At 45.7% G+C, this 20733-nt stretch overlaps 1 protein-coding gene across 8 annotated transcripts in view; it reads right to left on the bottom strand.

Moving 5' to 3' along the window:
- Positions 1-20733, bottom strand: part of pacsin3 (protein kinase C and casein kinase substrate in neurons 3) — a 164894-nt gene that overhangs the window by 51990 nt on the left and 92171 nt on the right. For all 8 annotated transcript variants that reach the window (XM_073049091.1, XM_073049098.1, XM_073049097.1 and 5 more), the window contains exon 2: positions 1401-1490. In XM_073049091.1, the coding sequence (XP_072905192.1) occupies positions 1401-1445 (45 nt within the window). In that variant the 5' untranslated portion in view covers positions 1446-1490. The remainder of the gene's footprint in view (positions 1-1400; positions 1491-20733) is intronic.

Below are 20733 nucleotides of genomic sequence, written 5' to 3'. Positions count from 1 at the left end.
AAACACCTTGAAAACTGCAAACTGAGAGAGAGGGCTACAAGCACTGGGCACCATCTGCACCACATTCAAGGGGCGGGCTGGTGGGCAGAAGCCCCAGCATCCATTTGGAAGGGTACAACAAACACCCTGGAACACCAACCCCAGACTCTGCCTTAACTATACCCATTGACCTGGGCTGCACAGCCATCTGTGGTAAAAATTCCACAGATTCACCACCCTCTGGCTAAAAATATTCTTTTCTCTCCCCCCCATTCCTGTTCTAAATTGACACCCCTCACTTCTGAGGCTGAGCCCTCTTGTCCTGGACTCTACACTATAGGAAATATCCTCTCCACATCCACAATCTAGACCTGTTAATGAGAGGTTTCAATGAAATTCCACCCCCTACTCCTCATTCTTCTAAATTCCGGTGAGTACAGGCCCAGAGCTATCAAATGCTCTTCATATGTGAATCCTTTCATTCCTGGGATCATTTTCATGAACCTCCTCTGGACCTTCCCCAATGCCAGCACATCCTTAAACAAGGGGCCCAAAACTGATGATGATGCTCCGTGTGGTCTCAACATTACATCCTTGCTTTATGTTCTAGTCCTGTTGAAATAAATTTCATTTGCCTTCTTTACCACCGACTCAATCTGTCAGGTAACCTTTAGAGAATCCTGCACAAAGACTCCCAAGTCCTTTTGCATCTCCAATTTTTGAATTTTCTCCCCATTTGCAATATAGTCCACACATTTCTTCTTTCTGACGAAGTGCATGACCACACACTTCTACACTATATTCCATCTGCCACTTCTCTGTCCGTTCCCCCGATCTGTCCAAGTCCTTCTGCAGACACCCTGCTTGTTCAACACTACCTATCTTTGTATCATCTGCAAACTTGTCCACAAAGCCATCAATTCCTTCAACTTACTGGCATATAATGTGAAAAGAAGCTGTTGCACCACAGCCAACCAGAAAAGGCCCTGTTTAGTCCCACTTTTTGCATTGTGCCAATCTTCTATTCATTCTAATACCTTTCCACAAGCTCTCATCTTGCTTGGCAGCCTCATGTGCAGCACCTTGTCAAAGGCCTTCTGAAAACCAAGCAACATCCACTGACTCTCCTTTGTTTATCCTATCTGTTATTTCCTCAAAGAATTCCAGATTTGTCAGGGAAGATTTTCCCTTTATAAAATCATGCTGACTTCAGCCCCTTGCATTTCTCTCCTGGAGAAATGTTTTATGATGTTCCTCCAAGTATCCCAAACGTCATCCTTACCAATCGACTCCAACACCTTCCCAGCTACTGAAGTCAGGCTAACTGGCCAATAATTTCCTTTCTTAAGGAGTAGAGTGACATTTTTAAGGGATGGGCCAGGAGAGTCCGAAGCACGGCAGAGTCACAGACCATCACTGACCTCCCAGAAGCTCTCACTCGTTCCGCCTTCCCTCGGCACAGACATGGCCGCAGTTCCCTTGCAGCACAGAATTTTGGCGACTTTTTATTCCTGTGGGTGGAGAAAAAAGCCATAAACTGAAGCACAACGTCACGAGTGGCACGCAGTGGCCAGGTGGGCACTCCCTGTGACCTGTCGGCTGAGGCACAGTAAAGCTGACCACACGGACTTGATCTGTTCCCATGGCAAAACCCCCCAGATCTGCAAATTTACACAGTCTGCGAGAAACAGGCTGGAGGAGGAACTATGGATCGAGAACAACTTGGAGCAATCACGAAGCTGAAGAATGATACATTAAGCTGGAACAGATTTGCAGGTAATGGAGGGGAGTGAATTTTGATGATCACCCATTTTTCTACAGTGTAGGAGGACACGGCTCATGGAGGCTTTGCCATCTCTCAGAGCATCTCCATCAGTTCCATTCTCTCAGTTATTGCCCTGCATTGTCCTGATTGAACATATCGTGTGGAGTACATTGGAACAAAGATCATGAAAGCAGGGGTTGGCCATTTGGCCTAGTTCTACCATTCATCAAAATCATGCCAGCCTTCTCCCCATATCCCTTCATCCCACTCACATTGAGAAATACACCTTCCTCTTTCTGGAACTTCAATAACTTGGCCTCCTCTGCTTTGTGGGCAGATATTCCAGCAGTTCATCAACATGTGAGTGAAGAGATTTCTCTTGATCTCAGTTTCAGATGACATCCCCACTTCCCAAGGAGAAAGACTCTCTTACCATTGGCAACATCGTCCCTGGCTGGTTCTGTTATAGGTTTATAAGAGATTCAAATTCAACTCAGTTTATTGTCATTCAATTGTACACATATACACTACCAAAGAAAACTATGTTCCTCTGTACCATAATGCAGTAGATATAACTGACACACGAAGTAAATTACCACAAAAGAATCAATAGTAAGGTACACTTACAACACAAATGATAAAGTAAACACTGTCACGCTGCTGGCGCTTCATACGTGGTGAGGCCTGGGTGGTGACAGGGAGTTCAGTAGCCTTAGGGGGAAGAAGCTGTTTCCATCGTAATCCTGCCCAATGGCTGAGGGTCAATGAGATTGTTGGACGAATGGGAGGGATCGCTGACTACGCTAAGGACCCTGCATATGCAGCGCTCCGGATAAATATCTCTGACGGGTGGAAGAGACCCCGATGACCCTCTCAGCAATCCTCTCAATCTTTTGTAGGAACTTGCAGTCAAACCCTCCCCAACTCCCCTGCACTCCAGTGAACAAAGGCTCACCCAACCAAACCTCACCTCATATATCAGCCCAGTAAACCTTCGCTGAACTGCCTCCACGGTAAGGGAATCCTTCCTCGAGCAGAGAGAACAAAACTGTACACACAGCTCCAGAGGGTCCCATCAAAGCCCTGCACAGCTGCAGTGAGACATCCTTGCTCCTGTACACAAATACAGTACTCGAGCAATTAAGGCCATTACTTTATTTGCCTTCCTAGCTGCTTGCTGTACCAGAACGCAAGCCTTCAGTAATTAAAAAAATACTGAATGCTAGGAATACTGAGGTCAGGAAGCATCTGTGGAAAGAGAAACTGAAGGGTTCATCAGAACCAGGAACAGTGTGAAAATAAGTTGCTTTCAGGAACAGATAAGGTGAGGAAGGGGCGAGTAGAAGCAAGTGAACATCTCTGACAGCACAGGACTAAATGAGTAAATGCTAACAGCAAGACACGTGTTCCTTTCTTTGTTTACGTGGCTGGAATTTCTGGAAGTAATTTGGAAGGCACGGGATATATACATCCTAGAGAGGAAGTCAGTCGTATTGGCAAGATGACACGACTGCGGCTAGCAACAGTAGTTGAAGCCAGCACAAGAGCCGAAGAGGAGCAAAAACTAGTGGGAAGTAAGAGGATTGAAAAGCTTTCAAAAAGACACAACTAAAAAAGTCATTATGGAATAGATAATTTTGTACAATAGATGGAATACAATAATACCAAAATTTTCTCCAGATACATGAAGTGTCAAGGAGAGGATATCAGACCCCTGGAAAACGAAGCTGGAGAGGTAGTAATGGGAGACGAGGAAATGGCAGAGGAACAGAATCGAGAGAGGCTGGCAATATGGTGGAAGTTGCAGGTGTCAGGGGTCAGAAGTGTGTGAAGTTACCATTACTAGAGAGAAGGTTCTTGGGAAACTGAAAGGTCTGAAGGTAGACAAATCTCCTGGACTAGGTAATGTACATTCCAGGGTTCTGAAAGAAGTGGCTGAAGAGATTGTGGAGCCATTAGTAATAGAAACCCTACAGCACAATATAGGCCTTTTGGCCCACAAGTTGTGCCGAACATGTCCCTACCTTAGAAATTACTAGGCTTACCCCTAAGCCCTCCATTTTTCTAAGCTCCATGTACCTATCCAAAAGTCTCTTACAAGACCCTATCATTTCCGCCTCCACAACCGTTGCCGGCAGCCCATTCCACACACTCACCACTCTCTGTGTAAAAAACTTACTCCTGACATCTCCTCTATACCTATTCCCCAGCACCTTAAACCTGTGCCCTCTTGTGGCAACCATTTCAGCCCTGGTAAAAAGCCTCTGACTATCCACATGATCAATGCCTCTTATCATCTTATACACCTCTATCAGGTCACCTCTCATCCTTCGAAATGATCTTTCAAGAATCACTAGATTCTGGAATGGTTCCAGAATACTGTAAAATTGCAAATGCCACTCCACTCTTCAAGGGAGAGAGGCAGAAGAAAGGAAACTATGGGCCAGTTAGTCTGACCTCAGTGGTTGGAAAATTTTGGAGTCAAAAATTAAGGATAATTTTCAGGATACTTGGAGGCACATGATAAAATAGACCACAGTCAGCATGGTTTCCTCAAGGGAAAATCTTGCCTGACAAATCTGTTGGAATTCTTTGAAGAAACAAGAAGCAGGACAGACAAAGGAGTTGTTGTGTACTTGGATTTTCAGAAATTCAAGGTGACACATGTGAAGCTGCTTAACAAGCTATGGGCCCATGGTATTATGGAAAGATTCTAGCATGGATAAAGCAGTGGCTGATTGGCAGCAGGCCAAGAGTGAGAATAAAGGGAGTCTTTTCTGGTTGGCTGAGGTGACTAGTGGTGTTCCACAGGGGTCTGTGTTGGGACCAATTTTCTATTTGCATTATATGTCAATGACTTGGATGATGGAATTGATGGGTTTGTTGCGAAGTTTGCGGTGATAGGTGGAGGGGCAGGTAGTTTTGAGGAAGTAGAAGCTACACTGGACAAAGTACTTCTGGTCAAGATGGCGCCAGTGAACAATTCCTCACGCAACATCTTCCAGATAGTCAATCATTTCAGATTTTCTACATCTCCTTAATTTTGTTTTTGAAACTGTTGGAGCCTGTGTGTTACAGTCTGTAGTTCGATCGAGTGTCCATGAGAAAACTCCAGCAGAGAAATGCAAGAACGAGCTACCCCAAGGAGAAGCTCAGAGGTGACATGTGGGGCTACAATCGACTACATTTCTCACCGATTAAAGTGACAAGGACGATTGAAACATTGAGCAAATGTGGAGGACAGCAAGTTGCTTCACCTTGGAGGGGCCACTGGGTCCCGATGCTCTTAGAGATGTTATCAAAATTCTGAGATTTATTTATGGATTGGACTGTCGTTCATTTTGTTCTCTTTCAGTTGAATTTTTTTTTGCGTTCTCACTCATTTTTTCTTGTTGCTGTTTGGCGGGCTGGGGGTTTGGGGATTTCTCCATGTGGGTGATCTGTTAGTTTGGGAGGGGTGGGGGGAGGTTTGTACATTTTTGTTTCTTCTCATGTGGGGGGGTGATTAATGTTTTTCTTTCAATTACTATGGTTTTCTGTATTTCTGGCTATCTGGAGAAGACAAATCTCCGTTGTATTCTGTATACATACTTTGATAATAAAATGAATTTTTGAACCTTTGAACAAAGAACTTGAATAGATTAGGAGAATAGGCAAACAAGTGGCAGATGGAAAACAGCATCAGGAAGTGATTGGTCTTGCACTCTGGTAGAAGAAATGAAAGGGTTGACCATTTTCTAAATTGAGAGAAAATACAAAAATCGGAGGTGCAAAGGGACTTGGGAGTCCTTGTACAGGATTCCCTAAAGCAGTGGTTCCCAACCTTTTTTTGGCCATGCCCCACCTAATCACCTCTAAAATCCTGATGCCCCCTGTGGTGATATATAATTCTTATTATTCAAAAAGTGAACTCCTATTCACCTGGAGGAAGCCTAAAAGACCATTAACTTGGTTTAAACAAGCTTCCAAAGAACATGGCATTCATGAAAGAGAAAAATAAAAGAACCAAAGGACTGTTAAAGTTCTGAGGAAGAAATTACTAAGAAATTGTAAAAAAAAACATTAAGTGATATTAAAATAATAATAAATAAATAAATAAATAAAACAATGCCGATTCGTTTCTACAGCATACAAAGACAGATACACCGTTTAAAAGAGATGACGCAATGTACACACCTTCACACCACCAAGAACCGAAAGCTACTGCAAAAAGCAGCATTGGCGCGACCTCGTACGAGTTTCTTACGCGTTTGGACTTGTTCATTCGTTCCTTCCTACATCAGTCAATTCATTAATTTAATTATGAAAGCCATTTGATGGTTGTAATGATGGTGATACACTATATATACAGTACATACGCAATTACACATGTACATACGCACAAGTATTTTTATGTATGCATACTGTATATACACATATGTATTAACTCGCACACACACTCATACTCACACAGACTTACTAGAAAAAATTCACTGTTAATAACTCATTCTTGAATTGCCCCCCTTAAAAATCAAATTACCCCCCTGTGGGGCATACGCCCCATGTTGGGAACCACTGCCCTAAAGGTTAACTTGCAGGTTGGGTCTGTGTGAAGAAGGAAAATGCAATGTTAGCACTTATTTTAAGAGGACTAAAATACAAAAGTAAGGATGAAACATTGAGGCTTTATAAATTTAGGCCTCACTTGGAGGATTGTGAGCAGCTTTGGGCACTTTATTTTAGAAAGAATGTGCTGAAACTGGAGAGGGTTCAAAGGAGGTTCATGAAAATGATTCAGGATTCACCATCTTGTCATATGAAGAGTAGCAACTCAACGTAGCACAGAGAACTTTTGAGCAAAATTGAAATGTACACACTTTTGAGCTGAATGCATTACTTTCTATTCTATGCATTTTCTCTTAAGTACGTATCTGGGCCTGCATTCACTGGAGTTTAGAAGAATGAGGGATGACCTCATTGAAACCTATCGAATAGTGAAAGGTCTTGACAGAGTGATATGGAGAGGATGTTTTCTATGACTGGAGAGTCTAGGATCAGAGGACACAGCCTCAGAATAGAGGGGCATCCTTTTATGATGGAGTGAGGAGGAATTTCTTTAGCCAGACAGTGGAGAATCTATGAAATTTGTTGCCACAGGTGGCTGTGGAGGTCAAGTCATTGGGCACATTTAAGGCAGAGGTTTATAGATTCTTGATAGTTCAGGGGATGAAGAGATACGGGATGAAGGCAGGAGACTGGGGTTGAGAGATGGTGATGAAGTGGTGGAACAGACTCAATGGGCCAAATAGCCTAATACTGCCCCTATATCTTAGTTTTGAGTTAGACCATAACTTGCATCCTCTCATTCCCAGTTCTCATCGCCTTTTAGGAAGGGAATTTCATTTCCAGCACCACTCCATTCAGGTTGCAGTGGTGACCCTGAGCTTCCAGTCTCCGATCACTTTAACTGTCCGTCCCAGTCCCACTCTGACTGCTGGTTTTGGTCTGTTACAGTTAACAAGTTCTTTGTGTGCAAGGACACCTCAGCCCCTCTGTATCAGTGGGGAATGTAGGAGTTCTCTACACGAATGGTTCCATTTTCATAAAAGAGGCAGAAATGACTTACTACATACATTAGGGAATTATGTCTCTACCAAGTGAGAGGGACTGAAGGTAGGTAAGTAACGCAGGGGAGTCAACGGACCTTACGGCCATCAAACCCCCAGGCCCAATAATCCCAGAACACCAATGGAAGTGACCAGTGATGCATTGGGATCATCTTCCAAGATACTTTGGACACTTGAGCAGCTGAACATGAGGAGCTCATCGACACATGCCTGAGGAATGATTGGATTCACTCCTACCAGCACGCCAGATCAACAGATGCCATTTCACTCAACCCTGGAACATCTGGATAGTAACCATACATTCATCAAGATGCTCTTCACACTACAGCTCTGCACAAAACACCATTAGCTCCTTAAAACTAATCAATAAGCTCCAAGACACAGGCCTCAATAAATCCTTGTGTGCAACTGGATCCTCAATTTCCTCACTTGGAGACTCCAGTCAGTGTAAAACTCTCCCCAACATCAAGCACATTTACAAGAAGCAGCATCCACCATCCAGGCCATACTCTCTTCTCGCTGCTGCTACCGAGGAGATACAGGAGCCTTGGGTCTCACACAAGGTTCAGAAATAATTATTACACTTCAACCATCAGGCTCCTGATGGACAACTTCATTCACCTCAGTACTAGACTATTCTACAACCTATGGACTCACTTTCAAGGACCCTACACTCATGTTCTCAGTATTATTATTGTGATTATACAGTTTGTCTTCTTATGCAGATTGGTTGGTTGTCTGCTTTGTGTGTAGTTTATCATTGACAGTATTATGTTTCACATCTACTGTGAATACTGGGGGGGGGAAGAGAGAGAGAGAGGGGGGGGGGGAAGAGCGAGAGAGGGAGAGGGGGAGGGAGGGGGAGAGAGGGAGAGAGAGAGAGAGAGAGAGAGATATGATCCCAAAGGAAATTAGTGTCACAGCAGCAACACAAGTGCACAGATATTAGAAGAGAAGCAAGAAAGAATAAAAAAACAGGTTAACTCAAATAGTATAAGGCTACATCCACACTAGACCGGATAATTTTGAAAACACCGGTTTTGCATAAAAACGATAGGCGTCCACACTAGGCGTTTTTAAAAATATCTCTGTCCACATTGAAATGGAGATTTCGGCGAATCTCCTCCTTCTGTGTATGCGCAGGACACATCTACCGAAAACAAGCAACATGTTTGGTGTCAAATCTCGCCGTAAAAGTGTGTGTTTGTTCAGTTACAGACTAGAAAAACTTAAATGACGGGCAGCTGTTGGCTCTCGCACAGGAGAACTTACAAGTAAAAAAAAATACTGAAGCATACGGAGGCAACCGACAGGGAGTTCACGGACAGTGTGACCCGGCTGACGACGAACATTGAAAAACTGACTAACTCTGTTGCATTAATAAAGCACCTTGTTAAATGTGTAAAACATGTCTGCATCAGTGTTATCTTGAATTTCCATATAATGTTACATTAGGCTGTTACACATCTATTGTCAGAAAAGTACTTGCATAAATAGGTAAACCACCTTCATACAAGCAAGGACAGAAAACAGGGCAAAGTGAGTATGCTTATTTATTCAGTAAGTTATGGGTCAAAGTATTTGGCGAGTACATTTCTAACTCTTCTAGCGTCAGTCTCGTTGCCGTCTGTTCTGAAATTGTTAGGTTGCGTTCAAGAAAACAATGAAATGGCGCGCTGCCGTCTGACAGCGATTTCAGATTTCTCTGGTTACCCCATCCACACTGCTCTGGCCAATCCGGTGTTTTCAAAATTACACACTTTGGAGAGTGTTTCTGAAAAGCTCCGGTTTTGGGGGATGAAAACGCCATTTTAGTGTGGACGGAGGGTAAAAACGAAGAGAAAAAGCTTCAGTTACAGATTTATCCGGTGTAGTGTGGACGTAGCCTAAGAGGAGGGGGTCATCACTTCCCCGGTTATAGGTTGACTCATTATAGAGCCTAATGGCCGAGGGTGAGAATGACCTCATATAGCGCTCTCTGAAGCAGCACAGTTGTCTTAGTCTATTACTAAAAGTGTTCCACTGTTCAGCCAAGGTGGCATACAGAGGGTGAGAAACGTTGTCCAGAATTGCCAGGGTTTTCCGTAGGGTCCTTTGTTCTACCACAGTCTCCAGCGTGTCCAGTTTGACTCCTATAACAGAGCCAGACTTTCTAATTGGTTTACTGAGTCTGTTGGCACCACCCGTGTTGATGCCATTCCCAGCATACCACTGCATAGGAAATTGCACTGGCAACAACAGACTGGTAGAACATGTGAAGGAGAGGCCTGCAAACTCCAAAGGACCTCAGTCTCCTCAGGAAATAGAGCTAACTCTGACCCTTCTTGTTCACAGCCTCTGTGTTGGTGCTCCACTCAAGTCTGTCATCCAGGTGCGCCCCCAGGTACTTGTAGGTCCTCACCATCAGGGAGCAGTGCAGGCTCAGTCTTCCAAAAGTCCATCACCTTCTACCAGTCTGCGGTAGAACAAGGGGCTCTACAGAAAACCCTGGCAATTCTGGACAATGCTTCTCACCCTCTGCATGCCACATTGGCTGAACAGTGGAACACTTTTAGTAATAGACTAAGACAACTGCGCTGCTTCAGAGAGCGCTATATGAGGTCATTCTTCCCACTGGCCATTAGGCTCTACAATGAGTCAACCTATAGCCGGGGAAGTGATGACCTCCCCCTCCTGTTAGACTGTTGTGGTAACTTACTTTTTATTCTTTCTACTTCTCTAATATTTATATCTGTTCAATTGTAATGCTACTGTGACAGTCTAATTTCCTTTGGGATCAATAAAGTATCCATCTCCTTTGCCTGACTGATGTTGAGCTGCAGATGGTTCAGCTTGCACCATTTGACAAAGTCCTCCACCAGGGTCCTGTATTCATCCCCTCACCCTCCCTTTATACATCCAGCTATTGCTGAGTTATCAGATATATTATGACAGATATGTACTTTGATAATAAAATTTATTTGAATTTTGAGCTTTGCTGTATATTGGAGAATAACAAAATTAATCCTAATATTAAAAAATAAAGACTGAGAGAAAACAGAATGGGATTACACACCATACATGTAAAATGGGATTACAGACCAGTTTTCTGAACACTAGTACTGTTCATCGACTATAGCTCAGCATTTAATACCATCATTCCCACAATCCTGATTGAGAAGTTGCAGAACCTGGGCCTCTGTACCTCCCTCTGTAAATGGATCCTCAACTTCTTAACCGGAAGACCGTAATCTGTGCAGATTGGTGATAACATATCCTCTTCGCTGACGATCAACACTGGTGCACCTCAGGGGTGTGTGCTTAGCCCACTGCTCTACTCTCTGTATACACATGACTGTGTGGTTAGGCATAGCTCAAATTCCATCTATTATCTTGCTGATGATACAAACATTGTTGGTAGAATCTCAGGTGGTGACGAGAGGGCATACAGGAGTGAGATATGCCAACTAGTGGAGTGGTGCCACAGCAACAACTTGGCACTCAACATCAGTGAGATGAAAGAGCTGATTGTGGACTTCAGGAAGGGTAAGTCGAAGGAACACATACCAACCCTCACAGAGGGATCAGAAGTGGAGAGAGTAAACAGCTTCATGTTCCTTGGTGTCAAGATCTCTGAGGATCTAACCTGGTCCCAACATATCGATGTAGTTATAAAGAAGGCAAGACAGCGGCTATACTTCATTAGGAGTTTGAAGAGATTTGGCATGTCAACAAATACACTCAAAACTTCTATAGTTGCACTGTGGAGAGTATTCTGACAGGCTGCATCACCGTCTGGTATGGAGGGGGATGGGCACAGGACCAAAAGTAGCTGCAGAAGCTTGTGAATCTAGTCAGCTCCATCTTGGGCACTAGCCTACAAAGTACCCAGGACATCTTCAGGAAGCGGTGTCTCAGAAAGGCAGCGTCCATTATTAAGGACCTCCAGCACCCAGGGCATGCCCTTTTCTCACTGTTACCATCAGGTCGGAGATACAGAAGCCTGAAGGCATACACTCAGTGATTCAGGAACAACTTTTTCCCCTCTGCTATCTGATTCCTAAATGGACATTGAAGCTTTGGACACTAACTCACCTTTTAAAAAAAATACAGTATTTCTGTTTTTGCATGTTTTTAAAATCTATTCAATTTACATAATTGACTTACTTGTTCATTTATTATTTTTTTCTCTGTTAGATTATGTATTGCATTGAACTGCTGCTAAGTTAACAAATTTCACGTCACATGCCAGTGATAGTAAATCTGATTCTGATTTGACATTTGCACCCTGTGAAAAAGGCTCTGAATATCTATATATGCTACTCATAATTCTCTGCTAGGTCTCCCCTCTGCCCCCATCTCCTGTCTTTTCCCCGTATCCCTTCATGCCCTGACTAATCAAAAATCTATCAACCTCTGCCTTAAGTAGATCCATTGACTTGGCCTCCACAGCCGTCTGTGGCAACAAATTCCACAGATTCACCTCTCTCTGGCTGAAGAAATTCCTCCTTACCTCTATTCTAAAAGGACATTCCTCTATTTAGGCTGCGTCCTCGGGTCTTAGACTCTCTCACCATAGGAAAGACCTCTCCACACCCACTCTATTGAGATCTTTCAACATTCGATAGGTTTTAATGAGTTCACTCCTCATTCTTCTAAATTCCAGTGAGCAGAGTCCAAGAGCCATCAAACACTCCTCATTTGGCAAGCCTATCAATCCTGGGATCATTTTCACAAGCCTCCTTTGAACCCCCTCCAATGTCAGCACATCCTTTCTAAGATAGGGCCCAGAACTGCTCACAATCCTCCAAGTGAGGCCTCATCAGTGCTTTATAAAGTCTCAACATTACATCCTTGCTTTTATATTCTAGTCCTCTTGAAATGAATGCTGACATTGTATTTGTCTTCCTCACCTGTAACTTATCCTTCAGGGAATCCTGCACATGGACTCCAAGTTCCTTTGCATCTCAGAGTTTGAAAATCGTCTATGCTTTTACTTCTTCTAATTTAATCAAAGTCTTATATAGCTGCAATGCAACTTCCTAACTCTTAAACTCAATGCCTGACTGAAGAGAAGAATACCATACACCACCCCTACCACACAATCTGCTTGTGTTGTTCTTTCAGAGAGCCATGGACTTGGACACCAAGATCCCTCATTGTTTCTGAGGAAAGTCATTGACTAGCGATGTTAACCATTCCACCCTCTCACTACAGCTGCTACTTTGCTTGATGACAACTCACAGCATTTTATACTTGGACCTAGTATTCAGATTTCCATCATTTGCAGTGTTTGCTTACTTTGTAAAGACCCATGTTGTGTAATGCTTTCATAGAACAGGACAGCATAGGAATGGGGCCTCAGCCTATGACATTGCGACATCCTACTTAACCATACCAATTCCTTTTGCCTACACAATGTCTACATCCCTCCATTCTCTGTGCGTCAATGTGCCTCTACCTCTACCAGCACATCCGGGCACCCCATGTGTAATAAACTTGCTTTGCACATCTCCTTCGAACTGGCTCCCTCTGACCTTAAATGTATGCCTTCTAGTTACAGAGCAATACAAATCGATACAGGACCTTCAGCCCAATGAGTCCATGACAACCAGGGTCTCACCCCCCCCCCACCTCAGTTATTCCAACTTCCTGTATTCGCCCACATCCCTCGAGGCCCCACCTCCTCCATGTATCTGTCCAGGTGCTTCTTAAATACTATTGTACCTGCCTCAACCACTTCCTCTGCCAGCTCATTCCATATACTCACCCCCTCCTCATGAAATAGTTGCATTTCAGGTTCCATTAAAATTTTTCCCCTCTCGCCCTACATCTATGCTCCTGGGTTTGAACTCCGCTACCCTGGGGAAAGAGGGTTACTGTTCACCTTATCTATGCCTCGCATAATATTAAACACTTGTACAAAGTTGGCCTTCATTCCCCCATGTTCCACAAAGACAGGCCAACCTCGAGACTGGCCACATCCTCAAATCCTCAAATCTTTTCCACACTCTTTCCAATTTAACCACCTTTCCTACAGCAGACGACCAAAGCTGTACACAATTCTCCAATGATCTATACAACTGCAATATAATATCCTAACCCATATACACAAAGTTCTGAATGAAGGCCAGTGAGCCAAACAGCTTTTGCACTACCCTGAAGATCCATAACAACTCTCCCAAGTTCCTCTCTTCCATTAGTGTCCCTAATGACCTTCCATCCTTAACCTACGTTCTCAGCTGGTGTTCATTTACAAAATGCATCACCTCACACTTATTGGTATTGAAATCTATTTGCCACACCTTAGCCCACTTCCATAACTGATCAAGAGCCCCCTCTAATCTACGATAAGGTTCTTCACTATCAACAACACTGTTAACTAGAAACTTACTGATTAAGCCTTGTGTATTTGCATTGTAATAGATATTTTAACCATGGGAAAAGATACCAGCTTTTACTCTATCTATGCCTCAATCTTTTAAGCTTCACCAAGGTGTGGATAAATCTCAAGGTCCTGACAGGATATTCCCTAGGACCTTGAGGGAAGTCAGTGTAGAAATAGCAGGGGCTCTGACAGAAATATTTCAAATGTCATTAGAAACAGGGATGGTGCCGGAGGATTGGCGTATTGCTCATGTGGTTCCATTGTTTAAAAAGGGTTCTAAGAGTAAACCTAGCAATTATTGGCCTATCAGTTTGACGTCAGTGGTGGGTAAATTAATGGAAAGTATTCTTAGAGATGGTATATATAATTATCTGGATAGACAGGGTCTGATTAGGAACAGTCAACATGGATTTGTGTGTGGAAGGTCATGTTTGACAAATCTTATTGAATTTTTTGAAGAGGTTACTAGGAAAGTTGACGAGGGTAAAGCAGTGGATGTTGTCTATATGGACTTCAGTAAGGCCTTTGACAAGGTTCCACACGGAAGGTTAGTTAGGAAGGTTCAATCATTAGGTATTAATATTGAAGTAGTAAAGTGGATTCAACAGTGGCTGGATGGGAGATGCCAGAGAGTAGTGGTGGATAACTGTTTGTCAGGTTGGAGACCAGTGACTAGTGGTGTGCCTCAGGGATCTGTACTGGGTCCAATGTTGTTTGTCATATACATTAATGATCTGGGTGATGGGGTGGTAAATTGGATTAGTAAGTATGCAGATGATACTAAGATAGGTGGTGTTGTGGATAATGAAGTAGGTTTTCAAAGCTTGTAGAGAGATTTAGGCCAGTTAGAAGAGTGGGCTAAACAATGAGCAGATGGAGTTTAATGCTGATAAGTGTGAGGTGCTACATTTTGGTAGGAATAATCAAAATAGGACATACATGGTAAATGGTAGGGCATTGAAGAATGCAGTAGAACAGAGTGATCTAGGAATAATGGTGCATAGTTCCCTGAAGGTTGAATCTCATGTGGATTGGGTGGTGAAGAAAGCTTTTGGTATGTTGGCCTTTATAAATCAGAGCATTGAGTATGGGAGTTGGGATGTAATGTTAAAATTGTACAAGGCATTGGTGAGGCCAAATTTGGAGTATTGTGTACAGTTCTGGTCACCGAATTAAAGGACAGATGTCAACAAAATAGAGAGAGTATAGAGAAGATTTACTAGAATGTTACCTGGGTTTCAGCACCTAAGTTACAGGGAAAGGTTGAACAAGTTAGGTCTTTATTCTTTGGAGCGTAGAAGGTTGAGGGGGGACTTGACAGAGGTATTTAAAATTATGAGGGGGATAGATAGAGTTGGCATGGATAGGCTTTTTCCATTATGGGAGATTCAAACAAGAGGACATGAGTTGAGAGTTAAGGGGCAAAAGTTTAAGGGTAACATGAGGGGGAATTTCTTTACTCAGAGAGTGGTAACTGTGTGAAACGAGCTTCCAGTAGAAGTGCTAGAGGCAGGTTCGGTATTGTCATTTGAAGTAAAATTGGATAGGTATATGGACAGGAAAGGAATGGAGGGTTATGGGCTGAGTGCAGGTTGGTGGGACTAGGTGAGAGTAAGCGTTCGGCACGGACTAGAAGGGCCGAGATGGCCTGTTTCCGTGCTGTAATTATTATATGATTAAGGTCTCCCATCAACTGGACCACAGCCCTCCTTACCCTTCCTATCCGTTTACTTATCCAAACTTCTCTTAAATGTTGCAATCAAACACACATTCACCACTTCTACTGGCAGCTCGTTCCACACTCGCAACACTCTCTGTGTAAAGAAGCTCCCCTTCAGGTTCCCCTTAAATAATTCACCCTTAACTAGTGACCTATGGTTGTAGCCTCACCCAACCTTAGTGGAAAAAGCCTGCTTGCATTTACCCTATCTAATCCCCTCACAATTTTGTATACCTCTATCAAATCTCCTCTCATTCTCCTATGCTCCAGGCAATAAAGTCCTAACCTGTTCAACCTTTTCTGCATAATTCAGTCAAGACCTGGCAACATCCTTATAAATGTCTTCTGTGCTCTTTCAATGTTATAAATGACCAAAAGTGCACACACTATTCCAAATCTGCCAACACCAACATCGTGTACAACTGGAACATAATGTCCCAGCTCCTGTACTGATTTATGGCCCAGCGTGCCATTAACTCTTTATATCCATCTGTCTCAGACACCACCTTCAAGGAGTATTGGACCCACATTGCTTTGTTCTACTCTCTCAGTGCTCTATCTTAATTTGCTCTTGAGGAAATGCAACAGCTCACACTTGTCTGCTTTAAATTCCTTCAGCCATTTTCCAGCTGGTCCAGATTCATTTGATAGCCTTTCCTCACTGTCTATTACACCCTCAATCGTTGTATCATCTGCAAATTCACTGATCCTGATCACATTATCACCCAGGTGGCTGATGTAGATGATAGAAAACACCAGACCCAGCACCTCACTCGTCAGAGACCTCCAGACAACGAGGCAATCATCTACCACTGCTCTCCGGCTTCTCCTGCTAAACCAGAGGAATCCAATGCAATTTGTTTCAACATCTGGTAGGGAAAGTTCTAGAAGCAATGATTTGAAACAGAGTGCACATTCACTAGATTGATTGGAGAAAGCCAGCAGAGATTTGTTGAAGGCAAATTGTGTACAACTATTCCAACAGAGCTTTTTGTTGTCAAGTATCAATAGGGCAACAGCAGTTGATGTGGTAGCTATCACGATGGGGAGTTCCATCTCTCTCATCCTGCTTATGGCAGCCTTCGAGATCATCCTCACTGGAGCAAGGTGAGGGGTAAAGCTACCGTCAGGACAGAGGCAGCTCCACTGAAGCGACATGTCGCAAGCATCTTTCAGACAGCTGCTGAGAGGCTGGACGAGCTGGTGACGTGGGCAAGGATGAAGATCAATGCAAAGCACATCCCTCTGAAAAGGAGTCAGCAGCAACATCACCTTTGTTGTAGGGGGCGAGGAAATCCCATCATTGGCCAGGCAGCCTCGGGAAGCAGAGCTCTGTGACGGGCAGCTGGGAAGAGGAGCACAGAAACAGCTCACAGAGGGCCTGGCCAGAATCGACCAGGGACAACTACCCCGAAAGTATGAAGTGAGGTGCTACCAGAGGTCAATGCTGCCCCTCATCAACAGCCAGCAGGATGGACGGGACAGCCAACTCGTACATTCAGAAACGGCTGGGGCTGCCTCCCCGTGGACTCCAGCCTCTCCAGGAAGATGTCACAGCTGCCACTGCGATCCATCAACCTGGGGTACAAGCAGGAGAAAACCCGACTGGTCATTGAGCTGAGGGAGTCCACTGACCCGCGGGTGAGGAGTGCCAACGACCCAGTCCATATGGGCCTTAAATGGAGAGCTCAAGCTGAAGTAGAGCAGGCCACCAGCAGGCTGCAGTACCAAGAGGTTGGACATGCAGGACTGGGCTGGGGGAAAGGCAGCACATTTCTGGACCAACGCCTCGAAGAAAAAGAGGAAAGCCATGATAGTGGAGGAGGTGACAAGGACAGAACATGAGCGCTACAGGGTGAAGGCAGTGGCTCAGGGCCGCCAGGGGAGCTGGACAACAAGGGAAGGCACCATCAGCAGCTCATTCAGTCAGTCTGACCTGTGGAAGGACCCGCAAGCCATGTTCAACTTCCTCATCAGGGTAACGCACCACACCTCGCCCTGCCCCGATCTTCACCAATGGTTTGACTGTGAGGACAGCCGCCACCAATGCCAACTTCCAACATGTCTTGACAGGATGCAAGACCGCGCTGAGCCAAGGGCACTAAAGATGGCGGCACGACCAGGTCCTACAGAAGCTGGCGGAGATGCGAGAAGCCTTTCCCCAGCAGAAAGGCAACTCTTCCCGTTTGTTAAGGCCGAATATACGTACCCAAGAGCTCCTTCGGGTCTCCTCTCCACAGGCAAGGAATAGAACATGAGGGCAGATCTCGGCAGACGACTACAGTCTCCATGGAAATCACTGCATCTCTCTGTCCAGACATAGTACTGTGGTTCACGGCCGTTCTCCTCATCGAGTTCAGCATCCCATGGGAGGAAGGAGTGGAGGCTGCCCACGAGAGGAAGAGGCTGAAGAACTCAGACCTGGCAGCTGAGTGGAGGACCGTCCTTGGCCCTGCCAGGGCTTTGTCCGTGCGTCGACAGCAAGGTTACTCTGTGATATGGCGAGCGCGGGGTTTCAAAAGAGGCCTGTTCATTACTTAAAAACAGGAAAAACTTCTTCTCCCAGAGAGTTGCGGGGGTCTGGAATGCACTGCCTCGGAAGGTAGTGGAGGCCAATTCTCTGGATGCTTTCAGGAAGGAGCTAGATAGGTATCTTATGGACAGGGGAATCAAGGGATATGGGGACAAGGCAGGAACTGGGTATTGATAGTAATTGATCAGCCATGATCTCAAAATGGCAGTGCAGGCTCGAAGGGCCGAATGGTCTACTTCTGCACCTATTGACTATTGTCTATATGGCAGCGAGTGGAGTGAGACACAGGAGGGCTGAAGAGACAAAAAAGGCTGTGGCTGAGGAGGAAAGACTAGCCCCATTGGATGCTGTAGGGCTGGGGGTTACAGGGAGACGTCACTGCCCCTGCTCCACCACCGGGGCGCAGGGAGTGGTGGCCCCTGGCTGAGGATCCTGCAGCTGACCAAAGGTGCAGCAGGTACCAATCTCAAGCAGGAAACATCTTCCTGTAGATCTCACTGGACTTTGCAAAGGTATTCATTCAATTTCAGACCATTGGCTCATCAAGATCAAAAACCTCAGAGTGAAGTGTGGAGACATGGATGAACATCTGACACAGCAGCAGCCAAACGTTACTTCTTGGTGTTCCGTGGTTTTGGAACTATTGAGTTTTCAAAATATATGATTTGGACTCAAATGTGCAAAAGGCAAAACACACAGACACACGAGAACAAACTGCTCTCATATAAAGATAATCAACTCACCCCCTGTCCACACGTAGCCAGCACATGGACATACTTGTGCATGCAGGTCAGATCCCTAGACACTAGTTGGTACACACACACCGATCCCCCCCCCACCCCCGTGCATTGGATATATCCAGCGTCACCCTGTCATTCAATGCTATTACCACCACTGAATCCCCCACTATCAATATCCAGTGGGGGTGGGGGGTGAGACTCGAAAAGGAACTGAAATAGTCATATACACAACGGGGCTACAGAATAGTCAATGGCTGGGAATCCGGCGGAGAGTAACTCATCTTCTAATTCTGTCCTCTAAACCCTCCCAATCAATGTCGTGACTCAAATTAGAAGTGTGAGGGACGCTCTCTATTTGCCTGGGTGGGTGCAGCCTCAAGAACACTCCAGAAGCCGGGCACCACACAGGACACAGCAGCCCATCAGCCTGCACCCTCACTCCACAACCGACACACAGTGGCAACATGTGATATCGTCAACAGCAGGCATTCCCAACTCTCTCCCTGACAACACGACAGATAATCCCGGAACTCTCTTCCCGACAACACAACGGGTAATCCCGGAACCCTCCCCGACAACACTGTGGGTAATCCCGGAAACTTCCCCAACAACACGACAGGTAATCCCGGAACTCTCTCCCCGACAACACAACGGGTAATCCCGGAACTCTCTCCCCGACAACACAACGGGTAATCCTGGAACTCTCTCCCCGACAACACGACGAGTAATCCTGGAACTCTCTCCCTGACAACACGACGGGTAATCCCAGAACTCCCCCTGACAACACGACGGGTAATCCCGGAACTCCCCCTGACAACACGACGGGCAATCCTGGAACTCTCTCCCCGACAACACGACGGGTAATCCCGGAACCCTCCCCGACAACACGACGGGTAATCCTGGAACTCTCTCCCTGACAACACGACGGGTAATCCTGGAACTCTCACCCTGACAACACGACGGGTAATCCTGGAACTCTCTCCCTGACAACACGACGGGTAATCCTGGAACTCTCTCCCCGACAACACGACGGGCAATCCTGGAACTCTCTTCCCGACAACACGACGGGTAATCCCGGAACCCTCCCCGACAACACGACGGGTAATCCTGGAACTCTCTCCCTGACAACACGACGGGTAATCCTGGAACTCTCACCCTGACAACACGACGGGTAATCCTGGAACTCTCTCCCTGACAACACGACGGGTAATCCTGGAACTCTCTCCCTGACAACACGACGGGTAATCCCGGAACCTTCCCCGACAACACGACGGGTAATCCCGGAACTCTCCCTGACAACACGACGGGTAATCCCGGAACCTTCCCCGACAACACGACGGGTAATCCCGGAACTCTCTCCCCGACAACACGACGGGTAATCCCGGAACTCTCTCCCCGACAACACGACGGGTAATCCCGGAACTCTCTCCCCGACAACACGACGGGTAATCCCGGAACTCTCCCTGACAACACGACGGGTAATCCCGGAACTCTCCCCGACAACACGACGGGTAATCCCGGAAACCTCCCCGACAACACGACGGGTAATCCCGGAACTCTCTCCCCGACAACACGACGGGTAATCCCGGAACTCTCTCCCCGACAACACGACGGGTAATCCGGAACTCTCCCCCCGACAACACGACGGGTAATCCCGGAACTCCCCCTGACAACACGACGGGTAATCCCGGAACTCTCTCCCCGACAACACGACGGGTAATCCTGGAACTCTCTTCCCGACAACACGACGGGTAATCCTGGAACTCTCTCCCTGACAACACGACGGGTAATCCCGGAACCCTCCCCGACAACATGACGGGTAATCCCGGAACTCTCTCCCCGACAACACGACGGGTAATCCCAGAACCCTCCCCGACAACACGACGGGTAATCCTGGAACTCTCTCCCTGACAACACGACGGGTAATCCCGGAACCCTCCCCGACAACACGACGGGTAATCCCCGAACTCTCTCCCCGACAACACGACGGGTAATCCCAGAACCCTCCCCGACAACACGACGG

Source organism: Hemitrygon akajei, chromosome 6 (assembly GCF_048418815.1).
Source record: "Hemitrygon akajei chromosome 6, sHemAka1.3, whole genome shotgun sequence".
Lineage (NCBI taxonomy): Eukaryota > Metazoa > Chordata > Chondrichthyes > Myliobatiformes > Dasyatidae > Hemitrygon > Hemitrygon akajei.
The sequence above is the reverse complement of the archived record's forward strand: the minus strand, read 5'-3'. Positions and strand labels throughout refer to the sequence as shown.